General features: G+C 52.5%; 1 protein-coding gene across 2 annotated transcripts in view; it reads left to right on the top strand.

Moving 5' to 3' along the window:
* The window catches only part of LOC132406761 (tubulin polymerization-promoting protein family member 3-like), a 56,623-nt gene that overhangs the window by 3,572 nt on the left and 37,322 nt on the right, over positions 1-15,729 (top strand). For both annotated transcript variants that reach the window (XM_059992705.1, XM_059992707.1), the window contains exon 2: positions 5,970-6,167. In XM_059992705.1, coding sequence (XP_059848688.1) covers positions 5,974-6,167 — 194 coding nt within the window. In that variant the 5' untranslated portion in view covers positions 5,970-5,973. The remainder of the gene's footprint in view (positions 1-5,969; positions 6,168-15,729) is intronic.

Below are 15,729 nucleotides of genomic sequence, written 5' to 3'. Positions count from 1 at the left end.
CAGTATTAGCAATGATCTTTCCAGAATCATTAGATTCTGGAATGGTTACAGAATACCGGAAAATTATAAATGTCACTTAACTCTTCAAGAAGGTGGAAAGGCAGAAGAAAGGCTACGTAGTCTGACCTTAGTGGCTGGGAAGATGTTGGAGTTGATTGTTAAGGATGAGGTCTCAGGGTACCGGGAGGCACATGATAAAACAGGCTCTAGTTGGCACGGTTCCCTCAAGGGAAAATCTTGCCTGACAAATCTGTTGAAATTCTTTGAAGAAATAACAAACAGGACAGACAAAGGAGAACTGGCTGATTTTGCGTGCTTGGATTTTCAGAAGGCCTTTGACAGGGTGCCACACATGAGGCTGCCTAACAAGCTACTAGCCCATGGTAATACAGGAAAGATTCTAGCATGGATAAAGCAATGGCTGGTTGGCTGGAGGTAAAGAGTGGAAATAAAGGGAGTCTTTTCAGGTTGGCTACCATTGACTAGAGGTGTTCCACAGGGGTCTGTGTTGGGAACAATTCTATTTATGTTTTATGTCAATGACTGGATGTTGGAATTGATGGTTTTGTTCCAAAATTTGCAGACGATATGAAGGTAGGTGGAGGGGCAGGTAGTTTTGTGGAAGTAGAGAGACTACAGAGGACATGGACAGATTAGAAGAATGGACAAAGAAATGGCAAATTGATTACTGTCCGGGGGCTGTGCTGAACAAGCACCGATTACTATCTGGGGACTGCGCCTTACAAGCACTAATTACTGTCTGGGCAGTCACCGATTACTGTCCGGGGTCTGTGCTGTATGAGCACAGATTACGTGAACAGAATTGGTGTACTTGGCAGTGAATATAAAGCATGGCCTTGGAGACCCCTGCACTATTTTACTGCTGCATGGACCCATGTTTATCTTTCAACTGCATCTCAAAAACAGACTGTCACGTTGAAATTTATGGAAGGTTGTCTTTAAATAACTAGATACTCTGTCTCCTCGATTAGGCCAATAACCACACATTGAAAGGCACTTGTATTGTTACATCATGAGGATAAGGAACTTTTGGAAGAACCAAATGTAGCAGATGGGGCTATGAGAGATAGGAATATCTCGTGGAGCCAAAATGCCTGTTTCTAATCTGTCTGACCCTATGACTTAAAATGTACTTTACTGAATAAAAAAAGCTTTGAGATATCTGAAAGGGTAATATTTAAACACATGATACCATCTTACTGTTTATTACACAATGTGCAATTAATAAAAAATATTGGAAATACTCAGCAGCTGTGAAGAAAGACACTGAGTTAATGTTTTGGATCATTGATCGTTCATCAGGAGAGTTCTGACACAAAGGTTTGAAACAGAAGCATTGATACTGTTCCTCTCTCCCCATAACCGGACCCAGCTCTCTGCTGCTCTGCCTTTGAAAAGTTCTGCACCTTCCTGGTGTTGCTCAGATAACGAGCGATGAGAGAGGGAGGGATGGAGGGTGCGAGAGGGAGGGAGGGAGAAAAGGAGGAAGAGTGAGAGAGAGGGGGAGAGGAATATCTGCAGCCTGGGAAATTGATTTGATTCTTTTTGGTTATTTTTTTCTCATTAATTATTCTTGAACCACATCACCAGTAGCAAAGGAAGTAATGTTAGACTTGCTGGAGTTTTTAGATGCAGGTAAATGAAATGGATCTGAACCTGTCAGAGAGAATGAGCTGGGAACAAGACACTCTGGGTCAACAATCCAGGGTGGTGTTTAAGGTCACTTTGAAACTTTTTTCCAGTTACCATATCTGCCTCCTCTGTTCAATTCTTCCTCATAATCTTATCTGATTTCCCTCTGAATGTACCTAGTCTAATGCTGCTGGCTCCAGAAAGCCCATCATTTCTGAGAACCCGTGATTACTCTGTGCCCAGAGTATTTACAGCAGACTCTCTGAACTTGCAGAGCACATCAGTCAACTGCTATTTATGATCCTCCAACAGCTACACGGAGGTAGAGTTTCACCTTTAATGCATGTCTGTTAAGGACTGCCAGGACAGAATGCAGGAAGCAAATCTGGATGAAGCTTTCCGCACCAGTGACCCATCCTGCCCAAATTTTCTCCCACTGACTGGTGTTAGAACACTCCTTTCCAGCCCGTTGTGGTGCAGGCTCCTTCCCTGCTGATGGCTCATGTTGTAAATGGATAAGGGGAGAGGAACAGCAGTTCTGGTAGGAGGGGTGACCCCGCTCTGCTTCAGACCTGACCTTTAGGATCAAGGACCAAGTTTTATTCCTCTTTCACATTCACATGTGTTAGGGATTTGCTGTGGCATGTTGGCATGACAAGCAGCAAAAACCAACATTCAACAACGATTAGAATAAAGAATTATATAAAGAACTGAAGTTAAAGTAGAGATATGAAGTGAAGTGTGCATAAATACACCAATACCGCTGTGTACTTACACTATCAACAGCATTATAAGAAGTGGTTTAAATTGTGAAGTTCACAGTCACTCCATGACCATTTGGATGTCCTCCTACTCCCCAAACACATGCAGGTTAGCAGGTCAATGGGCAACTGCAAATTGCCCCTGGTGTGTGAGTGAGTGGTGGAAGCTGCAGCAGGTTGATGGGAATGTGACGAAATAAAAAGGGGTGAGAGCAAGATTAAAAAGGAGTGACAGCAGGATTAAAAAGGGGTGAGAGCAGGATTAAAAAGGTGTGAGCGCAGGATTAAAAAGGGGTGAGAGCAGGATTAAAAAGGGGTGAGAGCAGGATTAAAAAGGTGTGAGCGCAGGATTAAAAAGGGGTGAGAGCAGGATTAAAAAGGGGTGACAGCAGGATTAAAAAGGAGTGAGAGTAGGATTAAAAAGGTGTGAGCACAGGATTAAAAAGGGGTGAGAGCAGGATTAAAAAGGGGTGACAGCAGGATTAAAAAGGGGTGAGAGCAGGATTAAAAAGGGGTGAGCACAGGATTAAAAAGGGGTGAGAGCAGGATTAAAAAGGGGTGAGAGCAGGATTAAAAAGGGGTGAGCGCAGGATTAAAAAGGGGTGAGCGCAGGATTAAAAAGGGGTGAGAGCAGGATTAAAAAGGGGTGAGCGCAGGATTAAAAGGGGGTGAGAGTAGGATTAAAAAGGGGTGAGAGCAGGATTAAAAAGGGGTGAGAGCAGGATTAAAAAGGGGTGAGAGCAGGTGCTTGCTGGTTGGTGTAGCCTTGCTGGGCCAAGGGGCTGTTTCCTGTGCTGTGTATTCATTGCTTCTTAAACTAGGACAGACATTGGCAGCAGTGGGCATGCAGTTGATGCCAGGCAATGTTGTTGGCAGCAGAGGGCATGCAGTTGATGGTGGGTGATTTCACTGGCAGCGGTAACCATGCAGTTGTTGCTGGGTGCTGTACACACTTACGAAATGTACATACCTGGTACATTAGAAAGCAAATGATACTTGGAGGGACAAAAATGCTTGCAGGCTAAATGCAGATAAAATGGCCAATGCTTTCTGAACGTCCTATCCTTATGTTATTCATGTTAGCTTAGGGAGTACTGTTGTTAAATATATACCGGCCATTCTGCTACTTCAACCATTTGGACATGGAATGCTGGCAATACTCTGGAGATCCAGCAACAATTTGTAGAGAGAAGCAGTGCACGTGTTAGAAACAGATGGAAGAGGTACAGCCCAGACTGAGGGCCCTCGAGTTTTATTTATTTTTAAATATTTTTGTTTATTTAGAGAAGGGCATGGTACCAGGCCCTTTCTGCCCAGTGACCCTGAGCTGTCCAATTACAACCATGTGACTAACTACCTCTTCAGTATGTGGGAGTTCACTGGAGCACGCCAAGGAGAGCCACACAGTCATGGGGAGAACGTAGAAACTCCTCGCAGACAGCGGCAGCGATGAACCCAGGTCACTGACACTGCACAGCATCACACTGTTGTGTCAATTAAAAGAGATTACCAGTTTAGAGTAATTTCCAGCAAGTGATTGCACTTAGAAAACTGGCTGTTGTTGAGCAGAGCAATAAATATGTTCAAACATGAATCACATCGAGTTTCATCCAATAAATGAAATCAGACTCTCAGTAAAACGAGGAGTAGGCTCAAATCTACTCTCCCCGTGACGTTTGAACTTGCATCAGTTTGCAATCCATTCTGTTTAGAAAAGCTTTAGTTCTTATCCTCCCAAGATGCATTTATTAGGTTATTCTCAATAGCTCAGTTGGTGAAAGGTAGAAATAATGAAGGTACAGTTTACCTCCAGTGCAGCGATCAATGACTTGGTGATCTCCTGATCCAACCCTTATTGTCCTGCTAGTCTCGAGGACTGATCTCCACTGCCCCGCTGGGGTTCTGGTGAGATCTTCTCTTTAGTGCTGTCCTCCGGGTCTGACCCTCTCTCCGTTTCTACTGAGCTGATCTATGCTTCCCTGCTGACAAATGAACAGCAAACTCTTCACACTCTGCGGATCTTGAATAAATTCAACTTGTCACTGGAAAGGCGGTGAAATAAGTTTTTTACACTGTCACGTACCCCGTGACCGGATTACCAAACCAACAGAAATGGAATAATACATTGGAGTCTGGTGGTACTGTAACTAAAAGTGTTTATTAGTAAATAAAGTAATACAGTACTATAAAATGCAAATATACATATAAAAGAGGTTAGCAATGATATATACAGAAGTATGGAAATAGGAATCAAACCAAACTCTATTGAATAGTCTTATGATGGTGCAGAGTTCAGTTCAGTTCAAGTCGAGGTAGTTGCTGTTGTATCGAGAGAGAGAGGAGGGAGGGGAGAGAGAGAGAGAGAGGGGGGGAGAGGGAGAGGGAGGGAGAGGGAGAGGTTGATATATGTATGATACAGTTGCAGGCAAACCTTCCATTGCCTTTCTTGTCCTGTTGTGGTCACCGACTGTGACCCCTCTGTACCAGGCCAGACCATTCTTCAGTGGTGAGCCTGTCACCCAGGCGAGGGTGGACACACACTCAAGCCCCCATCGGTCTACCTTCACACACTGTGAGCCTCTGATCGATTCCCCCGAATCGATCCTTCAAACCCCCACCTTCGCGTGGGTGCACAATGCTCTTCCAGTGTCCCGTGCTGTGCCTGCTTGTGTCTCAGCAGACTTGCTTTTTATCTCCCCTGACTGGGTGCCAGCCGTCCATCCTGTCCATCACCTGGTCCCGCCTTGCTGTCTCAGCAGGAATCTACACAAGCAGGGAAAAGTGTCCTTGGAGCAAAAGTCAACAATTATCCAAGAAGCCATAATACTAAATCATTCTCTCTCTCTCTCATTCTCAGCATCTGCAGCAGGATGCCTCTCCTCTCTTCTTCTCTCTCTCTCGTTAGCAGCATAGTTCACGGGGGGGGGGGGGGTCAACTCTGGACCCCATCTCAGCCTGGTTTGCTCATCACACATCACAATGCTCAGTGGCCATTTTATCAGATTCGCCTCTACACCTGCTCATTAATGCAAATATCTAATTAGACAATCATGTGGCAGCAACTCATTGCATAAAAGCATACAAGCATGGTCCAGAGGTTCAGTTGTTCTACAGACCATGCTTCAGAATGGAGAAGAAATGTGATTTAAGTGACTTTGACCATTGGTGCCAGATGGGGTAGCCTGAGTATCTCAGAAACTACTGAATTCTTGGGATTTTCATGTACAACAGTCTCTACAATTTAAAAACAGCCAATGAGTGTCAGTTCTGTGTGTGAAAACATGCTAATGAGAGATGTCAGACTGGTTCACGCTGATAGGAAGGTGACTGTAACCCAAATAACCACACGTTCCAACAGTGGTGTGTCGAAGAGCATCTCTGAATGCACAACACACTGAACCTTGAAGTGGATGGGTGCAGCAGCAGAAGACCATGAACACACACTCAATGGCCACTTCACTAGGTCCAGGAGGTATCTGACAGAGTGGATGTCCTTGTGCATTTCTGGCAGTATGCTTTGCAGTAGACTGTTTCATTTCTTTCTGTATTTATCAGGAGGATGGCTGAGGGAGGTGCAGTGAACATGCAAATGCTGCATGAGTCATTTAAGAAGTTCGCGGCCTACGGAGACACCAAAGCAACCGGCAATGAAATGACTGGAAAAAACTGGGCCAAGCTGTGCAAAGACTGCAAAATCGTTGATGGCAAAAACATCACCTCAACAGACGTTGACATTGTCTTTTCGAAAGTGAAGTAAGTGGCTGATAAATGTACAAATCAGAAATACATCACTCCCTGCATTGAATAATGATGTATTGCCCACATGGCAGTGCTAAGTCTTTTTACAAGCTTCCGCAATACGAAATACTACTTTTAAATTTGATAAGACTGTGCTTGTTCAGTTAAAACAGCTGAAAGGAAGACCCATTGTTTACTCTTTTACCAGTGCTAAACGTTTGCAAAAGTATCAACCAGCTGCTGTAAGAGGGACACTGTGGCTCCATCCACAACAAGCAGGATTTCCCAGTGGCCAACCACTTTAATTCCAATCCCCATTCCCAACCCAACATATCAGTCCGTGGCCTCCTCTACTGTCACAATGAGGTCTCTCTCAGGTTGGAGGTGCAACATCTCATATTCTCTCTGGGTAGCCTGATGCATAAACATCCATTCCTCTGGTTCCCTTTCATTTCTGCCTCCGTCCCCTTCTCTCTTTTCCCATTCTCCATTCTGGTTCCATCCTACCCTCCACTTCTCCTCCCCTGCCTATCAAGAGCAAGAGGATGAGACGTGAGAGAATAGGAAAAATAAAGTGTGAAAGTGGAAAAGTGTGTATGGAACCAAAGGAGATGGCAGAGGCACTTAATGAATACTTTGCTTCAGTATTCACTACAGAAAAGGATCTTGGCCATTGTAGGGATGACTTACAGTGGACTGAAAAGTTTGAGCATGTAGATATTAAGGAAGAGTATGTGCTGGAGCTTTTGGAAAGCATCAAGTTGGATAAGTCACCGAGACCGGAAGAGATGTACCCCAGGCTACCGTGGAAAGTAAGGGAGGAGATTGCTGAGCCTCTGGCGATGATCTTTGCATCATCAATGAGGACGGGAGAGGTTCTGGATGATTGGAGGGTTACAGATGTTGTTCCTTTATTCAAGAAAGGGAGTAGGGATAGCCCAGGAAATTATAGACCAGTGAGTCTTAGATTAGTGGTTGGTAAGTTATCGGGGACCGGAGCCCACGTTCCGGGTCTTTATCCAGTCGGCGGACTCTGGGTCTTGCAGCTGTCCCTCCCGTCAGCCTTGAGCCAGTTAGGATCCTTCTGGCTTAAGGAGGCACACCTGTGGCCAATTCAGCTGCAGGTGCTTATAAGGGCCTTGGGACTGAGACCAGGTGGTTGGTTCTTTTGCGCTGTATCCTGCTCTCTGCCAGCTCTGTAATCTGCTCTGTATCCTGTTTACCCAGCCCAGCTTCCGACCTGCTCCGCATCCTGTTTACCCTGCCCGGGTTCTGACCTGCTCCGCATCTTGTTTACCCTGCCCAGGTTCTGACCTGCTCCGCATCCTGTTTACTCTGCCCGGTCTCTGACCAGCTCCTCCGCATTCTGTTTACCCTGTCCGGGTTCTTTACTCTGCTCCGCATCCGGTTTACCCAGCCCGGATTCTGACCTGCTCCACATCCTGTTTACCCTGCCTGGGGTCTGACCTGCTCCACATCCTGTTTACCCTGCCCGGGTTCTGACCTGCTCCGCATCCTGTTTACCCTGCCTGGGTTCTGACCTGCTCCGCATCCCGTTTACCCTGCCTGGGTTCTGACCTGCTCCGCATCCCGTTTACCCTGCCTGGGTTCTGACCTGCTCCACATCCTGTTTACCCTGCCCGGGTTCTGACCTGCTCCGCATCCAGTTTACCCTGCCTGGGTTCTTTACTCTGCTCCGCATCCTGTTTAACCTGCCCGGGCTCTGACCTGCTCCGTATCTTGTTTACCCTGCCTGGTCTCTGACCTGCTCTGTATCCTGTTTACCCTGCCCGGGCTCTGACCTGCTCTGTATCCTGTTTACCCTGCCCGGGCTCTGACCTGCTCCGCATCTTGTTTACTCTGCCCTGGTTCAGACCTGCTCCGCCTCCTGTTTACCCTGCCCGGGCTCTGACCTGCTCCGCATCCTGTTTACCCTGCCTGTGTTCCGACCTGCTCCGCATCCTGTTTACCCTGCCCGGTCTCAGACCTGCTCCGTATCCTGTTTACCCTGCCCGGGTTCTGTACTCAGCTCCACATCCTGTTTACCCTGCCCGGTCTCTGACCTGCTCCGCATCCTGTTTACCCTGCCCTGGTTCAGACCTGCTCCGCAACCTGTTTACCCTGCCCTGGTTCAGACCTGCTCCGCATCCTGTTTACCCTGCCCGGTCTCAGACCTGCTCCGCATCCTGTTTACCCTGCCCGGGTTCTGTACTCAGCTCCGCATCCTGTTTACCCTGCCCGGACTCTGACCTGCTCCGCATCCTGTTTACCCTGCCCGGGTTCTGTACTCAGCTCCGCATCCTGTTTACCCTGCCCGGACTCTGACCTGCTCCGCATCCTGTTTACCCTGCCCTGGTTCAGACCTGCTCCACATCTTGTTTACCCTGCCCGGTCTCAGACCTGCTCCGTATCCTGTTTACCCTGCCCGGTCTCAGACCTGCTCCGTATCCTGTTTACCCTGCCCGGGTTCTGTACTCAGCTCCGCATCCTGTTTACCCTGCCCGGGTTCTTTACTCTGCTCCGCATCCTGTTTACCCTGCCTGGGTTCTTTACTCTGCTCCGCATCCTGTTTACCCTGCCTGGGTTCATTACTCTGCTCCGTATCCTGTTTACCCTGCCCAGCTTCCGACCTGCTCCGCATCCTGTTTACCCTGCCCAGGTTCTGACCTGCTCCGCATCCTGTTTACTCTGCCCGGTCTCTGACCAGCTCCTCCGCATTCTGTTTACCCTGTCCGGGTTCTTTACTCTGCTCCGCATCCTGTTTACCCTGCCCTGGTTCAGACCTGCTCCGCATCCTGTTTACCCTGCCCGGTCTCAGACCTGCTCCGCATCCTGTTTACCCTGCCCGGGTTCTGTACTCAGCTCCGCATCCTGTTTACCCTGCCCGGACTCTGACCTGCTCCGCATCCTGTTTACCCTGCCCTGGTTCAGACCTGCTCCACATCTTGTTTACCCTGCCCGGTCTCAGACCTGCTCCGTATCCTGTTTACCCTGCCCGGTCTCAGACCTGCTCCGCATCCTGTTTACCCTGCCCTGGTTCAGACCTGCTCCGCATCTTGTTTACCCTGCCCGGTCTCAGACCTGCTCCGTATCCTGTTTACCCTGCCCGGGTTCTGTACTCAGCTCCGCATCCTGTTTACCCTGCCCGGGTTCTTTACTCTGCTCCGCATCCTGTTTACCCTGCTCGGGTTCTGACCTGCTCCGCATCCTGTTTACCCTGCCCAGCTTCCGACCTGCTCCGCATCCTGTTTACCCTGCCCTGGTTCAGACCTGCTCCGCATCCTGTTTACCCTGCCCAGGTTCTGACCTGCTCCGCATCCTGTTTACCCTGCCCAGCTTCCGACCTGCTCCGCATCCTGTTTACCCTGCCCTGGTTCAGACCTGCTCCGCATCCTGTTTACCCTGCCCAGGTTCTGACCTGCTCTGCATCCTGTTTACCCTGCCCAGGTTCTGACCTGCTCCGCATCCTGTTTACCCTGCCCAGCTACCGACCTGCTCCGCATCCTGTTTACCCTGCCCAGGTTCTGACCTGCTCTGCATCCTGTTTACCCTGCCCAGGTTCTGACCTGCTCCGCATCCTGTTTACCCTGCCCAGCTACCGACCTGCTCCGCATCCTGTTTACCCTGCCCAGGTTCTGACCTGCTCTGCATCCTGTTTACCCTGCCCAGGTTCTGACCTGCTCTGCATCCTGTTTACCCTGCCCAGCTACCGACCTGCTCCGCATCCTGTTTACCCTGCCCAGGTTCTGACCTGCTCTGCATCCTGTTTACCCTGCCCAGGTTCTGACCTGCTCCGCATCCTGTTTACTCTGCCCGGTCTCAGACCTGCTCCGCATCCTGTTTACCCTGCCCGGGTTCTGTACTCAGCTCCGCATCCTGTTTACCCTGCCCGGTCTCAGACCTGCTCCGCATCCTGTTTACCCTGCCCGGGTTCTGTACTCAGCTCCGCATCCTGTTTACCCTGCCCGGGATCCGACCTGCTCCGCATCCTGTTAACCCTGCCCGGGCTCTGACCTGCTCCGCATCCTGTTTACCTGCCCGTGTTCCGACCTGCTCCGCATCCTGTTTACCCTGCCTGTGTTCCGACCTGCTCCGCAACCTGTTTACCCTGCCCGGTCTCAGACCTGCTCCGCATCCTGTTTACCCTGCCCGGGTTCTGTACTCAGCTCTGCATCCTGTTTACCCTGCCCGGTCTCTGACCTGCTCCGCATCCTGTTTACCCTGCCCTGGTTCAGACCTGCTCCGCAACCTGTTTACCCTGCCCTGGTTCAGACCTGCTCCGCATCCTGTTTACCCTGCCCGGTCTCAGACCTGCTCCGCATCCTGTTTACCCTGCCCGGGTTCTGTACTCAGCTCCGCATCCTGTTTACCCTGCCCGGACTCTGACCTGCTCCGCATCCTGTTTACCCTGCCCTGGTTCAGACCTGCTCCGTATCCAGTTTACCCTGCCCGGGTTCTGTACTCAGCTCCGCATCCTGTTTACCCTGCCCGGGTTCTGTACTCAGCTCCGCATCCTGTTTACCCTGCCCGGTCTCAGACCTGCTCCACATCCTGTTTACCCTGCCCTGGTTCAGACCTGCTCCACATCTTGTTTACCCTGCCCGGTCTCTGACCTGCTCCGTATCCTGTTTATCCTGCCCGGTCTCAGACCTGCTCCGCATCCTGTTTACCCTGCCCTGGTTCAGACCTGCTCCGCATCCTGTTTACCCTGCCCTGGTTCAGACCTGCTCCACATCTTGTTTACCCTGCCCGGTCTCTGACCTGCTCCGTATCCTGTTTATCCTGCCCGGTCTCAGACCTGCTCCGTATCCTGTTTACCCTGCCCGGGTTCTGTACTCAGCTCCGCATCCTGTTTACCCTGCCCGGGTTCTTTACTCTGCTCCGCATCCTGTTTACCCTGCCTGGGTTCTTTACTCTGCTCCGCATCCTGTTTACCCTGCTCGGGTTCCGACCTGCTCCGCATCCTGTTTACTCTGCCCGGTCTCTGACCAGCTCCTCCGCATTCTGTTTACCCTGTCCGGGTTCTTTACTCTGCTCCGCATCCTGTTTAACCTGCCCGGGTTCTGACCTACTCCGCATCATGTTTACTCTGCCCGGGCTCTGACCTGCTCCGCATCCTGTTTACCCTGCCCGGGCTCTGACCTGCTCCGCATCCTGTTTACCTGCCCGTGTTCCGACCTGCTCCGCATCCTGTTTACCCTGCCTGTGTTCCGACCTGCTCCGCAACCTGTTTACCCTGCCCGGTCTCAGACCTGCTCCGCATCCTGTTTACCCTGCCCGGGTTCTGTACTCAGCTCTGCATCCTGTTTACCCTGCCCGGTCTCTGACCTGCTCCGTATCCTGTTTACCCTGCCCGGTCTCTGACCTGCTCCGTATCCTGTTTACCCTGCCCGGTCTCTGACCTGCTCCGCATCCTGTTTACCCTGCCCTGGTTCAGACCTGCTCCGCAACCTGTTTACCCTGCCCTGGTTCAGACCTGCTCCGCATCCTGTTTACCCTGCCCGGGTTCTGTACTCAGCTCCGCATCCTGTTTACCCTGCCCGGTCTCAGACCTGCTCCGCATCCTGTTTACCCTGCCCGGGTTCTGTACTCAGCTCCGCATCCTGTTTACCCTGCCCGGTCTCAGACCTGCTCCGCATCCTGTTTACCCTGCCCGGGTTCTGTACTCAGCTCCGCATCCTGTTTACCCTGCCCGGACTCTGACCTGCTCCGCATCCTGTTTACCCTGCCCGGTCTCAGACCTGCTCCGTATCCTGTTTACCCTGCCCGGTCTCAGACCTGCTCCACATCCTGTTTACCCTGCCCTGGTTCAGACCTGCTCCGCATCTTCTTTACCCTGCCCGGTCTCAGACCTGCTCCGTATCCTGTTTACCCTGCCCGGGTTCTGTACTCAGCTCCGCATCCTGTTTACCCTGCCCGGGTTCTGTACTCAGCTCCGCATCCTGTTTACCCTGCCCGGGTTCTTTACTCTGCTCCGTATCCTGTTTACCCTGCTCGGGTTCTGACCTGCTCCGCATCCTGTTTACCCTGCCCAGCTTCCGACCTGCTCCGCATCCTGTTTACCCTGCCCAGCTTCCGACCTGCTCCGCATCCTGTTTACCCTGCCCAGGTTCTGACCTGCTCCGCATCCTGTTTACCCTGCCCGGTCTCTGACCTGCTCCGCATCCTGTTTACCCTGCCCAGGTTCTGACCTGCTCTGCATCCTGTTTACCCTGCCCAGGTTCTGACCTGCTCCGCATCCTGTTTACTCTGCCCGGTCTCTGACCAGCTCCTCCGCATTCTGTTTACCCTGTCCGGGTTCTTTACTCTGCTCCGCATCCTGTTTAACCTGCCCGGGTTCTGACCTACTCCGCATCATGTTTACTCTGCCCGGGCTCTGACCTGCTCCGCATCCTGTTTACCCTGCCCGGGATCCGACCTGCTCCGCATCCTGTTAACCCTGCCCGGGCTCTGACCTGCTCCGCATCCTGTTTACCTGCCCGTGTTCCGACCTGCTCCGCATCCTGTTTACCCTGCCTGTGTTCCGACCTGCTCCGCAACCTGTTTACCCTGCCCGGTCTCAGACCTGCTCCGCATCCTGTTTACCCTGCCCGGGTTCTGTACTCAGCTCTGCATCCTGTTTACCCTGCCCGGTCTCTGACCTGCTCCGCATCCTGTTTACCCTGCCCTGGTTCAGACCTGCTCCGCAACCTGTTTACCCTGCCCAGGTTCTGACCTGCTCCGCATCCTGTTTACCCTGCCCGGGTTCTGTACTCAGCTCCGCATCCTGTTTACCCTGCCCGGTCTCAGACCTGCTCCGCATCCTGTTTACCCTGCCCGGGTTCTGTACTCAGCTCCGCATCCTGTTTACCCTGCCCGGACTCTGACCTGCTCCGCATCCTGTTTACCCTGCCCGGTCTCAGACCTGCTCCGTATCCTGTTTACCCTGCCCGGTCTCAGACCTGCTCCACATCCTGTTTACCCTGCCCTGGTTCAGACCTGCTCCGCATCTTGTTTACCCTGCCCGGTCTCAGACCTGCTCCGTATCCTGTTTACCCTGCCCGGGTTCTGTACTCAGCTCCGCATCCTGTTTACCCTGCCCGGACTCTGACCTGCTCCGCATCCTGTTTACCCTGCCCTGGTTCAGACCTGCTCCGCATCTTGTTTACATGCCCGGTCTCTGACCTGCTCCACATCCTGTTTACCCTGCCCGGGTTCTGACCTGCTCCGCATCCAGTTTACCCTGCCTGGGTTCTGACCGGCTCCGCATCCTGTTTACCCTGCCCGGGTTCTTTACTCTGCTCCGCATCCTGTTTACCCTGCCTGGGTTCTTTACTCTGCTCCGCATCCTGTTTACCCTGCCTGGGTTCATTACTCTGCTCCGTATCCTGTTTACCCTGCCCGGGTTCTGACCTGCTCCGCATCCTGTTTACCCTGCCCAGCTTCCGACCTGCTCCGCATCCTGTTTACCCTGCCCAGGTTCTGACCTGCTCCGCATCCTGTTTACCCTGCCTGGGGTCTGACCTGCTCCACATCCTGTTTACCCTGCCCGGGTTCTGACCTGCTCCGCATCCTGTTTACCCTGCCTGGGTTCTGACCTGCTCCGCATCCTGTTTACCCTGCCTGGGTTCTGACCTGCTCCGCATCCCGTTTACCCTGCCTGGGTTCTGACCTGCTCCACATCCTGTTTACCCTGCCCGGGTTCTGACCTGCTCCGCATCCAGTTTACCCTGCCTGGGTTCTTTACTCTGCTCCGCATCCTGTTTAACCTGCCCGGGCTCTGACCTGCTCCGTATCTTGTTTACCCTGCCTGGTCTCTGACCTGCTCTGTATCCTGTTTACCCTGCCCGGGCTCCGACCTGCTCCGCATCCTGTTTACCCTGCCTGTGTTCCGACCTGCTCCGCATCCTGTTTACCCTGCCCGGTCTCAGACCTGCTCCGCATCCTGTTTACCCTGCCCGGGTTCTGACCTGCTCCGCATCCTGTTTACCCTGCCCTGGTTCAGACCTGCTCCGCAACCTGTTTACCCTGCCCTGGTTCAGACCTGCTCCGCCTCCTGTTTACCCTGCCCGGGTTCTGTACTCAGCTCCGCATCCTGTTTACCCTGCCTGGGTTCTTTACTCTGCTCCGCCTCCTGTTTACCCTGCCCGGGTTCTGTACTCAGCTCCGCATCCTGTTTACCCTGCCTGGGTTCATTACTCTGCTCCGTATCCTGTTTACCCTGCCCGGGTTCTGACCTGCTCCGCATCCTGTTTACCCTGCCCAGCTTCCGACCTGCTCCGCATCCTGTTTACCCTGCCCAGGTTCTGACCTGCTCCGCATCCTGTTTACCCTGCCCAGGTTCTGACCTGCTCTGCATCCTGTTTACCCTGCCCGGGTTCCGACCTGCTCCGCATCCTGTTTACCCTGCCTGTGTTCCGACCTGCTCCGCATCCTGTTTACCCTGCCCGGTCTCAGACCTGCTCCGCATCCTGTTTACCCTGCCCGGGTTCTGTACTCTGCTCCGCATCCTGTTTACCCTGCCCGGGTTCTGTACTCAGCTCCGCATCCTGTTTACCCTGCCCGGTCTCAGACCTGCTCCGCATCCTGTTTACCCTGCCCGGGTTCTGTACTCAGCTCCGCATCCTGTTTACCCTGCCCGGACTCTGACCTGCTCCGCATCCTGTTTACCCTGCCCTGGTTCAGACCTGCTCCGCATCTTGTTTACCCTGCCCGGTCTCAGACCTGCTCCGTATCCTGTTTACCCTGCCCGGTCTCAGACCTGCTCCGCATCCTGTTTACCCTGCCCTGGTTCAGACCTGCTCCGCATCTTGTTTATCCTGCCCGGTCTCAGACCTGCTCCGTATCCTGTTTACCCTGCCCGGGTTCTGTACTCAGCTCCGCATCCTGTTTACCCTGCCCAGGTTCTTTACTCTGCTCCGCATCCTGTTTACCCTGCCTGGGTTCTTTACTCTGCTCCGCATCCTGTTTACCCTGCCTGGGTTCATTACTCTGCTCCGTATCCTGTTTACCCTGCCCGGGTTCTGACCTGCTCCGCATCCTGTTTACCCTGCCCAGCTTCCGACCTGCTCCGCATCCTGTTTACCCTGCCCAGGTTCTGACCTGCTCTGCATCCTGTATACTCTGCCCGGTCTCTGACCAGCTCCTCCGCATTCTGTTTACCCTGTCCGGGTTCTTTACTCTGCTCCGCATCCTGTTTAACCTGCCCGGGTTCTGACCTGCTCCGCATCCTGTTTACTCTGCCCGGTCTCTGACCAGCTCCTCCGCATTCTGTTTACCCTGTCCGGGTTCTTTACTCTGCTCCGCATCCTGTTTAACCTGCCCGGGTTCTGACCTACTCCGCATCTTGTTTACTCTGCCCGGGCTCTGACCTGCTCCGCATCCTGTTTACCCTGCCCGGGATCCGACCTGCTCCGCATCCTGTTAACCCTGCCCGGGCTCTGACCTGCTCCGCATCCTGTTTACCTGCCCGTGTTCCGAACTGCTCCGCATCCTGTTTACCCTGCCTGTGTTCCGACCTGCTCCGCAACCTGTTTACCCTGCCCGGTCTCAGACCTGCTCCGCATCCTGTTTACCCTGCCCGGGTTCTGTACTCAGC

Source organism: Hypanus sabinus, chromosome 17 (genome assembly GCF_030144855.1).
Source record: "Hypanus sabinus isolate sHypSab1 chromosome 17, sHypSab1.hap1, whole genome shotgun sequence".
Lineage (NCBI taxonomy): Eukaryota > Metazoa > Chordata > Chondrichthyes > Myliobatiformes > Dasyatidae > Hypanus > Hypanus sabinus.
The sequence above is the reverse complement of the archived record's forward strand: the minus strand, read 5'-3'. Positions and strand labels throughout refer to the sequence as shown.